Genomic DNA, 13,527 nt, shown 5'->3' on the forward strand with positions numbered 1-13,527 from the left:
AGTAAATTTGATTCGTCACAAACTTCTCGGCTCGGCAGTTGATGACTTTTTTTCCTGCATAAATTAGTTCAGCTTTCAGGTGCTCCGGTGGGCTGGAAAAGGTGGATACAGTCCTAGGAGACTCTTTCCTAGGACTGTATCCACCTTTTCCAGCCCACCGGAGCACCTGAAAGCTGAACTAATTTATGCAGGAAAAGTCATCAACTGCCGAGCCGAGAAGTTCGTGACAAATCTAATTTACTGTAAGTTCGCTCATCTCTACATGGCATGGCTGGCAGGAATATATATATAAAATATATATACAGAAGAAATTAATACAATGGAACACAAAGGCCTAAATCTGAGCACACACACACACACACACACATACATATACACATACATACACACATATACATACACATATACACACACACACACACACACACACACACACACATACATACATACACATATACATACATACATATAAACACACACATATATATAATAATATATATATATATATATATATATATATTAATCTTCCTTTTTATCCCCATAGATTTATTCAGCTGGACAATGGCCTCCGGGCTCTCCTCATCTCTGATATGGTGTCCTTGGGTCACACTGCCAGTGACTCCTCCGATGAAGATGAAGAAGAAGACGACGACGACGATGATGATGATGAAGAGGAGTGGGACTCTGAAGAAGAGGGCGAGGAGGATGATGATGATGAAGATGAGGAGGATGAGGACAGCGAGTGTACCAAAGACAAGAAGGGGTGCTCTGAGAAGCTGGTATTGAGAACTTTTACAGTATTGGCTACAAAAATGGTCTCCATCTTGTGGCTCCCCAGCTGTTGCAAAACAACAACTTCCAGGCAATTGCCATCTGGGCATGCTGGGAGTTGTAGTTTTGCAGTAGCTGGAGAGCCACAGGTTGGAGATTAATATAGTCAGGGGAGCTCGAAGCAATTGTAAAAAGGGAATCCTGTGTACTTAATGTTTTCAGGGATTGGTGATAAAAAATAAATAAATGTACTTTGTTCTTTTAGTTGTAATCAATCACCACAATGCCCCAAACAGGCACCATAACACCCTATTATAAAGCCAAACATTAACATTTATCCTTTACTAAAAGAAAAAAAAAGTTATGTAGAAATGGGATGAAAAGATGTAAAACTTACTAATCTTGTCATGTAAACCAATAGAGTAATTTGGTGTGCTGATGTTACATTCATGACATGCCCTCCAACATACTCTCCCAGGGATCACAGTGCAATATGTGTCTCCGTATAATAATATTAATAAAGTAGATACGGCTCCCCCCCCCCCCCCCCCCCCCCCGACATGTTTTGCTTAACCCCTTAAGGACCACGGGTTTTTCTGTTTTTTTTTTTCACTTTTGTCTTTTTCCTCCTCACCTTCTAAAAATCATAACGCTTTCAATTTTGCACCTACAGACCCATATGAGGGCTTATTTTTTTGTGCCACCAATTGTACTTTATAATGACCTCAATCATTTCACCACAAAATCTACAGCGAACCTAGAACAAAAATATATGTGGGGCAAAATTGGAGAAAATATTTTTTGTAACTTTTGGGGGATTCCGATTCTACGCAGTGCACTTTTTCGGTAAAAATTACACAATATATTCTGTAGGTCCATATGGATACCCAATTTATATAGGTTTTTCTTTATTTTACTACTTAAAAAAATAACTACAAGCTCCAAAATTAGTATGCCATAGCATAGCATTGGTCAGTGTAATCTGCACTTGATTGCTCAAGCCTGGATCTCAGACTTGGAGCAGTAAAACGCTGAACGGACAGCGTGGAGCATGGTAAGGCACCTCCCGCTGTCCTCTCTGCCGGTTAGCTGTTTGGGACTTCTGCTGTGAAATTGCGGCGTCCCGAACAGCTAACCGGCAGTGTATTCTCCCGGTTTAGACGCCGCAATCAACTTTGATCGCGGCGTCTAAAGGGTTAATACCGGACATCAGCCCGATCGGAGAGTTCTGATTGGCAAAATATTTGATTGGACGTAAATATACGTCCGTGGTCTTTAAGGGGTTAAAAGAGCTTCATCCGAGGTCTGGGCTAAAAGCCATTGGCGCAGACCGTTGATAAAGCTCTTTTTTTTAATGTTAGGGTTTATAATAGAATGTTATAGTGCCCGTTTGAGGCATTTTGGTGATTATTGTTGGTACACTACTCCTGACCCTAGTAGGGGTATTTTATGCCTTGTTTTTTTTGTTCTTGAATTGTCCTAATTCTCAAGATCGCCATTTACTTTGACGGCATTTTGTCTACTTCCTGAGGCTGAACACCTGTGTGGATCACGTGCTCCTTACCCATGTGCACCTCTGTTTGCTTCACATGATCAGGGCCGGTTTTAGCGTTGTTCTCATTCACATACAGCAATGAGAGGACAATAATAAATGAAGAAAGAAAATGTGTTGGAACATCAAAGAGCTTTCTGAAGTGATCAAACTGTTATACCGTAAAGCAGGAAAACTCCTTTTTAGGTTGGGTGTACATGTAGTAATTTGGTAGAAGACTAGAAGAATAAATGGCTTTTCTCTTCGGTGCCACACCTGTCCGCAGGTCATGTGTGATATTGCAGTTTACCTCCATTCACTTCAATCAAGTGGAGCTACAATACCACTCACAACCTATGGGTCTAGGTTTAGTGCTGTTTCTCCATAAAATTACCCATGAAATTTGCAATACTGGACATCCCCTGTTTAAAGGAGTTACCTAAACCTGTATTATTTGTAGTGCCAGGTGCTGCAGTGTTGTCCCATTTATGTGAACAGGTTCACACTGCAGTACCTTGCACCACTGCTTAAAAATTTTTTATTTTAAAGGTTTTTTTGGGGGGGGGGGGGGGGGGAAAGTTGATGCAATTGCTTATTTGCGGGGAAAAAAAGGAAATTTTTCCTGTGTTTTATGCAAAAATGTAGATCTACCGTATATACTTGAGTATAAGCCGAGTTTTTCGTGCTGAAAATGCTCCCCTCGGCTTATACTCGAGTGAACTCTCCGCCTGTCAATCTCTTCATCAGTGGTCTTCAACCTGCGGACCTCCAGATGTTGCAAAACTACAACTCCCAGCAAGCCCAGAAGTTAGGGTGAGCTGTTCAGGGCCATCTATGCTGCAGGGACCGTCCGGTGGGGAGGGTTAGTCGTTCCGGGCTGTCTATTTTCACCGGGGGGGCCTCTTCTCCGCGCTTCGGGCCTGGACCTGGAGTAGTGACGTTGCCTTGACGACGACGCACAGGGACATTCATGCGCAAAGCCCCTGTGCGTCATTGTCAAGGCAACGTCACTAGTCCGGGCACGGAGAAGAGGCCCCCCCAGTGAAAATGGACAGCCCGCAATGACTAACCATCCCCACCGTACGGTCCCTGCAGCATAGATGGCCCGGACCAGCTCACCCTAACTTCCTGCCGAGGGGGGTGAGTACAAAACAAAAGGGGGGGGGAGGGCTGGATAATGACGAAGGCCGCAGTGGTCTTCAACCTGCGGACCTCCAGGCAAGCTGGGAGTTGTAGTTTTGCAACACCTGGAGGTCCGCAGGTTGAAGACCACTGATAAAAGGATTGACAGGCGGAGGATGATGAAGGGGGGGGGGGGGAGGATGACGGGGGTCTGGATGATTACATGGAGGGGATGATATATTTCCCATCCTAGGCTTATAGTCGAGTCAATAACTTTTCCTGGGTTCTTGTGGTAAAATTAGGGGCCTCGGCTTATATTCGGGTCGGCTTATACTCGAGTATATATGGTAAGTGCAAAAATCTGCATTTTTTTCTACACCACTGTTCTGGGGAAATCATTGATAAGTTTTCCCCCATGTTGTGTGCAGGTACATACAGACTTGCAGCCAATATAAGTGTTAAAGGGACAGCAGGACTCAAGCGCTACAGCCTTGGTCTCCAAACCGTGGACCTCCCAGATGTTGCAAACGTTGGCTGTCCAGGCATGCTGGGAGTTGTAGTTTGTCAACATCTGGGGGCCTACAGTTTGGAGACCACTACAGCTGATCTCTGGGGGGTGATGGGAGTCTAAAATTGATGGCCTAACAACATCCATTTTGAAGTTTAAGGGTCATTCAGCAGCCTCTGGGAGGAAGTTCTGGCAGACATTATCTTCAGCCTACAAGATATAGTTAATATATATTCAGCCTATTTGGTCCACTCACCTTTTAATCGCTTGTTCATCTCTCTACAGTCTGCAGCTGCCCTCTGCATCGGAGTGGGAAGTTTCAGTGATCCAGAAGATCTACCCGGGTTAGCGCACTTCTTGGAACACAGTGAGTATCACAAATAATAAAACTGGAGGAAAAATTAAGGCGGCACGGCTATGTTCACATGACGGCGGGAGTAGGCACAACATGCCGGCACTAGGACCGCTCGGAAATGTGCCGTCTCCATAGCAGACGGCAATATATTTCCGAGCCCGGAATTAAAATTTCTGCGTCAAATGTCTCCGGCGCGGAATTTCTGCTGTGTGCACAGTGCAGCAGAATCGCATTGAAAACAATCCGACTCTGCTGCAACGAAATTACCTAGTGAAATTTTTCCGCCACGTGAACAAGACCTATAAGTTTATAAAGTGCATGTAAAATGAAAAGTATAGACAGCCTGTGATCATAGCTGCCTTTTATTTCGTTTACAGTGGTTTTCATGGGCAGCGAAAAATACCCAGATGAGAATGGCTTTGATGCGTTCCTTAAAAAACACGGAGGCAGCGATAATGCCTCAACAGACTGCGAACGCACTATTTTCCAGTTTGATGTACAGAGAAAGCATTTCAAGGAGGCCCTGGACCGGTAAGATGTTAGGCCCCTTTCCCACTACCGCTATGTTCCTGCAAAATCTCCTGTTGTGATCTTCTGTCAAAACTTACAAAAAACGTCCGTCAAAGAATTCCCATTCATTCCAATGGGATTTTTTGACCATCCTTCATCAGTTATAGGTATATAGAAATTAGTGTAGCTCACTCAGTGAATAGACATACCTGAGGTGAACTGATGTTACCTTCACCCAAAGGTCTATTGGAAAATGAGTAAATTGGATGGTTGAAAATCAACCTAAAGATCAGTCCTCAAGGTATACTAGAAAGATAGGTAAAGAATAAAGAGTGATCCAGATGGGTGTAAATTAAAAATATTTATTCAATAATAATATGATATATTGTAATTAGAGATGAGCGAACTTACAGTAAATTCTCCGCTCGGCAGTTGATGACTTTTCCTGCATAAATTAGTTCAGCTTTCAGGCGCTCCCGTGGGCTGGAAAAGGTGGATACAGTCCTAGGAAAGAGTCTCCTAGGACTGTATCCACCTTTTCCAGCCCACCGGAGCACCGGAAAGCTGAACTAATTTATGCTGGATAAGTCATCAACTGCTGAGCGGAGAAGTTCGTGACGAATCGAATTTACTGTAAGTTCGCTCATCTCTAATTGTAATATTTGCTGATGCTCACAGTCCGTGCAGGGCCCTTGCATTGGACATAGAACATAGTATATAGATAGGGAAAAATAGTTAAAAAGTGATTCAGTAAATAAAATAGGTTAATAATCTTGCATCTAAAAATCATTAAATGTCCTGTAGGTAGATCATAAGATCAAATGGATAGCGCTGTTCAATTGTAGCCAGAGAAATATACGTTTTTATCCACAATGGTACTCTGAATAAACAGTAACAGTTTTTGCATATAATGTATCAAATGTTGATACAGTCCTTGTGTGCAATGCAGCAGATAGTAACACAAAGAACAGGGTCCGATGCACGGCACCACTCACCACTCCTGGGATCACTGATGTGACTAGCTCGACAGGATGGCACGGAGGTATCAGGCCTCCGGCGGTGACGGTCTTCATCCCCTGCACTTAGTTGCGCTGTAGGTGATGTGGCAGTGTTCCTCCTTTTAGGGGTCTGCGGTTATGATCTTTCCGAGGTCCTCGGCTGGCACCGGCCTGGCAGGTATGCCGTGGATTCTCGGTAGTGCTGGGAGACAGCAGGGTCAGTGTGATTGTAGCAGCGGTGGGAGTGGATGCTAGCGTGCCTCGTGTGAATAGGGTGCTTGTGTGCGCGCGTAGAGCAGCAGAGCGATTATAGTGGTCCCGGGACTAGGGACCTCCAGCAGTTGCAAATAGAGTTCTGTTTTTTGCTGGAATTAGAGTGGATATAGGTAGATGCAAGATAGATAAAGGTATCTAAACGCGTTTCAAGGCTTGCGGGCCTTTTCCTCAGTAGAATAATGGATGTGTGGTGTGTGTCAAAGACATTTTTTTTTTTATAGTGTGAACGGTGGTTAAGGGATAGTTGGAAAGTCTGGAAAATCCAGGTTGGAGATAAAATCAGGTACTGGATCAGATAAAGGGAATTGAAAACAAAAAAAAAAAAGTAGTAAGAAAGAAAGAGAGAGAAGAGGATATAAGTAATGGAATGAATGTAAAATAGTAAATGGTTTGGGAGAAAGTACAGTAATTTAAAGGAGTATGTCCTGTACGGACGTGTGGTACATATATTGAATGATAATAGAATATTTATATCTATGTTAAATGAATATATAATTTTGAAATTGCAGACTAATCATGCGAATAAAAATTGAGGTTGAGAATATGGTGGAGAGTATACAGTATGTACTGTATAGATTATATATGGATGTAAAATAAAATAATGTAATGGGAAAATGTTACAAAAAAAATCTTAATATAAAATATTAATGAAAAATATTAAATATCAAAAATTATTATATATAAAAAAATAAAATATCAAAAAAATAAAAAAATGTTGAGAGAGTAGCAGGTGTGTCATCATCTGTTCTGCATTTGGATCAATGTGTAAATAAACATGTGATTATAAATATGAATATATAAATAGATAAAGATAGATAAAAAAGAATATCTGGATATGAATGGGAAATGGGTAAAAAGCCGAACATATAGCTGGGATAGAACGCTAATAACATATTAAAACTAGGGATCCACCGATAATCGGTGTGGCCGATATTATCGGCTGATAATCACGATTTTGGGCATTATCGGTATCGGCAATTACCTTGCTGATAAGCCGATAATGCACCCCCCCCCCCCACCGTAGTGCTGGGCGGTATACCGGTATGAACCAGATACCGTTTTTTTTTTATCTCCCGCGGTATGGATTTTTACCGCTATACCGGTTGGGCCCCACCCTCCGAGTCAATAAAAAAATTTAAACTTACCCGTAATGGGGGTGGTCCGGGCCATCCATCCTTTCTGTAGTGTCCGGCGGCATTCCGGGTGGAGGGTGAACCGGTCCGGGCTGTCCTTCTTCTCTGGGGGTCCTCTTCTCTACTCCGGACAGGCTCCGGCCTAGTAACGCTGCATAGACGCCGCTGCATAGATGCCGCTGCGCAGCGACGCACCTGACGTCACGGCGTCTATGCAGCGTACTAGGCCGCAGCCTGTCCGGAGTGGAGAAGAGGACCCCCGGAGAAGGACAGCCCGGACCGGTTCACCCTCCACCCGGAATGCCGCCGGACACTACAGGAAGGATGGATGGCCCGGACCACCCTCCTCGGACGGTCCCTGCAGCAACTGGGAAGGTGAGTCAGGGTTCTGGAATGGACAGGGGTCTGTATAATATACTATACCTACAGTAGGCCCTCCAGCTGTCGCAAAACTACAACTCCCAGCATGCCCGGACAGCCAACGGCTGGGCGTAGTAGTTTTGCAACAGCTGGAGGCACCCCTAGGTGCGGGACGGCGGGTGGAGCGGTGGCGGTGATAGGTCTCGGACCCCCGGACAGGCAGGGGGAGAGAAGTGGGTGGCGGCGGCGGTCTATGGCACCGTAAAAGCCACTGCAGTGCATTGATTTAAAGCGCCCGCTTTAAATCAATGATCTGCAGCGGTGTCACGGGGGGATAATCGGTATAAGTTATCGGCTATCGGCCCTAACCTCCACCGATTATCGGTATCTGTCCTAAAAAAAAACGATATCGGTCAATCCCTAATTAAACATATCAGGAAACATGCGAAAAGCGCTGGAACACGTAGCGTTGAAGACGTCATACTTGGATGGGCTAGCCCTCAGGAACCGTCGCCGAGTCGATTAACGACCAGTCGTGAGGAAGAGCCCAATCTCAAGTCTTACAGGAATCCAAAAATCTCCATCTCAGCATTGAGTCCCTTAGGGATCAATGTGTCGAATTCAAAGATCTTGCGGGATTCGGCCTTGAGGGATCTTGGCCATGGTGTTCTGTGAAATGTAGGGACAATGGGTGTGTTTTGTTGTCTTTTTTGATATTGTAGATACTGAAATACGGATTTTTAGTTGCCTTTTAGTTTGTCCAATGTATTGTTTGCCACAGGCGCATTGGATTAGGTATATGATCCCTTTGCTGTGGTAAGTTAAACAGTCGGTAATTTTATGGGTAAATTGATTGGATTTAGAGGAGATTTCAGTGACTGTTTTGGGTGAGTTGGTGATTTTACAACCGGAACAGGATCCACATTTGTGGAATCCTTTTAGTCTGGAGCCAAGTGGATGATGATGATGAGGGGGGTTGGCGGATAGTGGGGGCGACTTTTATACCTAGGTTGGGGGCCTTTGTATATACTATGGGCGGGTACATGGGGATGGTATGTCCAATGTTTTTGTTGTTTAAAAAAAAAAAATGGCAATTTGTTTTTATGATCCTTTCGATTTCTTTATAATTTTTATTGAACGATAGAATAATTTTGGGTACTTCGTCTTCAAGTGGAAAGTCAGCTGTTTTGGGAATGAAAAATGGTGATCTGTCTAGTAGGGATCGACCGATATTGTTTTTTTTAGGGCCGATACCAATAATCGGTGGAGGTTAGGGCCGATAGCCGATAACTTATACCGGAATATCAGTATAAGTTATCGGCTATTTATCCCCCTGCGACACCGCTGCAGATAATTGATTTAAAGCGGGCGCTTTAAATCAATGAACTGCAGTGGCTTTTGCGGGGCCATAGACCGCTGCCACCCGCTTCTCTCCCCCTACCTGTCCGGGGGTCCTGAGACCTATAACCGCCACCTCTCCCCCCGCCGCACCGCACCGTGCCTAGGGGTGCCTCCAGCTGTTGCAAAACTACTACTCTCAGCATGCCCGGACAGCCGTTGGCTGTCCGGGCATGCTGGAAGTTGTAGTTTTGCAACAGCTGGAGGGCCTCAACAGCTGGAGGGCCTACTTTAGGTTTAGTATATTATACAGACCCCTGTCCATCCCAGAACCCTGACTCACCTTCCCAGTTGCTGCAGGGACCGTCCGGGGAGGGTGGTCCGGGCCATCCATCCTTCCTGTAGTGTCCGGGTGAACCGGTCCGGGCTGTCCTTCTTCTCCAGGGATCCTCTTCTCCACTCCGGGCAGGCTCCGGCCTAGTAACGCTGCATAGACACCGCTGCACAGCGACGCACCTGATGTCAAGCGTAGCGGCGTCTATGCAGCGTACTAGGCCGGAGCCTGCCCGGAGTGGAGAAGAGGATCCCTGGAGAAGGACAGCCTGGACCGGTTCACCCTCCACCCGGAATGCCGCCGGACACTACAGGAAGGATGGATGGCTCGGACCACCCCCATTACGGGTAAGTTTAATTTTTTTTTATTGACTCGGAGGGTGGGGGAGGGGCCCGACCGGTATAGCGGTATGGGCAAAAATCCATACCGTGGGAGAGAGAAAAACGGTATCCGGTTCATACCAGTATACCGCCCAGCACTACGGTGGGGGGTGCGACGCGGTGCGGTGGGTAGGGGGGGGGGGGCGGTCACGGCGGGTCGGGGGCGGTCGCGGTGTGGGGGGCGGGGCATTATCGGCTTATCGGCAAGGTAATTGCCGATACCGATAATGCCCAAAATCGTAATTATCGGCCGATAATATCGGCCATACCGATAATCGCTCAATCCCTACTGTCTAGGATGCGGGTGTCATTCAGCGCTTTGTCTAAAATTGTTTTGGGGTAGTTTTTATCCAGGAATTTGTTGGTTAAGGCTTGTGCCTCTTCTTCGAATTTGCTATCTGCATAACTAGGTGCGAATATTTTTAATTTACACCCATCTGGATCACTCTTTATTCTTTACCTATCTTTCTAGTATACTTTGAGGACTGATCTTTTAGGTTGATTTTCAACCATCCAATTTACTCTTCATCAGTTATAGCCTGTTATAACTAATTTCCCTTATTTTTGACGGGGCAAATAACAGTGCATGCACTAATTTTTGTTCCTTCCAAAAGAACGGTGGAATAACGGACGTTAAAGGGGTATTCCAGGAAAAAACTTTTTTTTTTATATATATATATATATATATATATATATATATATATATATATATATATATAATCAACTGGCTCTAGAAAGTTAAACAGATTTGTAAATTACTTCTATTACAAAATCTTAATCCTTTCAGTACTTATGAGCTGCTGAAGTTAAGGTTGTTCTTTTCTGTCTAAGTGCTCTCTGATGACACCTGTCTCGGGAAACGCCCAGTTTAGAAGAGGTTTGCTATGGGGATTTGCTTCTAAACTGGGCGGTTCCCGAGTACAGCATCACAACCAGGAAGTAAAAAATGGGTTAAAATTCATGATCCGTTATTGATGAATAATGGGTGTCAAAAGACAGGAACATGATGGCAGTGTGAAAGTAGCCTTAGCTGAAGTCTTTTGTTTACTCTATTACTCTGTTTTCCCAACCATGGTGCCTCCAGCTGCTGCTAAACTACAACTCCCAGCATGTCCGGACAGTCAAAGGCTAGTTTTGCAACAGCTGGAGGCACACTGGTTAGAAAACACTGCTCTATAATTACAGAGACCACGTGGTCAAATGCTGGGAGGCCCTTAAAGGGGTACTCCTCTGGAAAACATTATTTTTTTTAATCAACTGGTGCCAGAAAGTTTAACAGATTTGTAAATTACTTCTATTTAAAAAATCTTAATCCTTCCAGTACTTATCAGCTGCTATATGTTGCACAGGAAGTTCTTTCCTTTTTAAATTTCCTTTCTGTCTGACCACAGTGTTCTCTGCTGACACCTCTGTCCATTTTGGGAACTGCCCAGAGCAGGAGAGGTTTCCTATGGGGATTTGCTTCTACTCTGAACAGTTCCTAAAATGCACAGAGGTGTCAGCAGAGAGCACTGTGGTCAGACAGAAAGGAAATTTAAAAAGGAAAGAACTTCCTGTGCAACATACAGAAGCTGATAAGTACTGTAAGGATTAAGATTTTTAAATAGAAGTAATTTACAAATCTGTTTAACTTTCTGGCACCAGTTAATTAAAACGATTTTCTTTCCAGAGGAGCACCCCTTTAACCCTCAGCTCAAGGTAAATAATACTTCAGTAATTTTCAGTGCAGGTAGTAATAATTCATATCCCCAAACGTGACACAGCACAAACCTATTTGGACATGACCTAGAAAGTTCTAGGCCCCTGTGCACATTAGAAAGATTTCAAAGCCATCAATTTCAGTGGGATTGATTCACTATGTAATGGGAAATGGGGTCTTCCGAGACAGATGACATTGAGGGAAATTAGGATCGGTAATGTGATTTTCAGTGGGCATCTGTATTGGCAGGCAAAAAGAGTAGTAGTCGGCAAACAACCATTGCAGAGAAAAGAATTTGGGGACCTTTTAGTATGAAGCTGGTTGGTCCAAATAGAATTTGAATGGGGAGTTTTGAACCTGCCATACACCGTATTCCCAGGCAATGTGCCTCCAGCTGTTGCAGAACTACAACTCCCGGCATGCCCAGGATAGACCACTTCCTGAGACACACATACCCGTGTCATTTTGAGTGCTGGTCACATGAACCAGCTGCTGTTTGGAAATGTGTGGATGCAGCTGAGCTGGAATGAAACGGATTGCACTGTAAGACAGGAGTCTCAAACTGGTGGTCCTCCAGATGTTGCAAAACTTCAACTCCCAGCATGCCCAGACAGCCAACGGCTGTCTGGGCATGCTGGGAGTTGAAGTTTTGCAACATCTGGAGGGCCACCAGTTTGAGACCCCTGCTGTAGTTACAGCGGGGGTGAGTGCGCATTATATATTTTATATCCATTTTTTTATTTTTTTTTACCTTTTTATAGGGACAGTTGTAGTTTTTACAACAGCTGGAGGCACACTGGTTGGGAAACACTGTCTCAGATAAGTTTTAGCTGCTGATTTTAATCAGTCATATGTCTAATTGTTTCCACCCTGCCAGAAATAACCAATAAGGGTTTAGAGATGACTGAATGACCTGACAACAGCTTATACCTATTAAAAACTGTATGATGGGGTGGAGTAGAGATGAGCAAACTTACAGTAAATTCGATTCGTCACGAACTTCTCGGCTCGGCAGTTGATGACTTTTCCTGCATAAATTAGTTCAGCTTTCAGGTGCTCCCGTGGGCTGGAAAAGGTGGATACAGTCCTAGGAAAGAGTCTCCTAGGACTGTATCCACCTTTTCCAGCCCACTGGAGCACCGGAAAGCTGAACTAATTTATGCAAAATCAACTGCCGAGCCGAGAAGTTCGTGACGAATCGAATTTACTGTAAGTTCGCTCATCTCTAGGGTGGAGGCTTCATGCCCCTACTATACTGCATTTATTCTCTTTTTTTTCATGCCCTCCCAGCTGTAATATCTGAACTCCCTGCTCTCTCTCCTCAGGTGGGCACAGTTCTTTATCTCCCCGCTGATGGTCAGTGATGCTGTAGACCGGGAAGTACAAGCTGTGGACAGTGGTGAGTTTGAGGTTTCTCCCATTATAGTTTTTTATATATGTATTTTATTTTTTTTTTTCTTGCTGTAAATATAACTTTCTAATAATATTGCAGAATATGAGCTCGCTCGGCCTTCTGATGCCAACCGTAAGGAAATGCTTTTTGGGAGTCTGGCAAAACCTCAGCATCCAATGGGAAAGTTTTTCTGGGGTAAGTTCTTTGGAAGGCAGATCTTCTAAAAGGATCAAGATAAAAGATTTATTGTATTTTTTTTTTTTCTGTGTATATATGTATTTAGATACAGTAGCTTATAGAAATACAAATATTTGTGTGTAAATATACATTACATATATGTATATATGAATATATATGTGTGTGTATGATATATATTGAGTAGAGATGAGCGAACTTAAAGTAAATTCGATTTGTCACGAACTTCTCTGCTCGGCAGTTGATGACTTTTCCTGCATAAATTAGTTCAACTTTCAGGTGCTCCCGTGGGCTGGAAAAGGTGGATACTGTCCTAGGAGACTCCTTCCTAGGACTGTATCCACCTTTTCCGGAGCACCGGAAAGCTGAACTAATTTATGCAGGAAAAGTCAGCAACCACCGAGCCGAGAAGTTTGTGACGAATCGAATTTACTGTAAGTTCGCTCATCTCTAATATTGAGATATATATATATATATATATTACACACACACACATACATATACATATGTAATGTATATTTACACTCAAATATTAGTATTTCGATAATCTATATACACATATACATAAACAAAAATTATAATCTATACGTATTACGTATATGGGAATTTTTTTTTTTTTTTTTT

The 13,527-nt window shown here is 43.7% G+C and overlaps 1 protein-coding gene across 1 annotated transcript in view; it reads left to right on the top strand.

Annotated features, from left to right (window-relative positions):
* The window catches only part of NRDC (nardilysin convertase), a 73,776-nt gene that overhangs the window by 4,124 nt on the left and 56,125 nt on the right, over positions 1–13,527 (top strand). Inside the window, exons 2-6 of the mRNA XM_056532248.1 lie at positions 545–779; positions 4,218–4,299; positions 4,665–4,818; positions 12,641–12,714; positions 12,808–12,903. Of these exons, the coding sequence (XP_056388223.1) occupies positions 545–779; positions 4,218–4,299; positions 4,665–4,818; positions 12,641–12,714; positions 12,808–12,903 (641 nt within the window). The remainder of the gene's footprint in view (positions 1–544; positions 780–4,217; positions 4,300–4,664; positions 4,819–12,640; positions 12,715–12,807; positions 12,904–13,527) is intronic.

Source organism: Hyla sarda, chromosome 7, assembly GCF_029499605.1.
Source record: "Hyla sarda isolate aHylSar1 chromosome 7, aHylSar1.hap1, whole genome shotgun sequence".
Taxonomy (NCBI): domain Eukaryota; kingdom Metazoa; phylum Chordata; class Amphibia; order Anura; family Hylidae; genus Hyla; species Hyla sarda.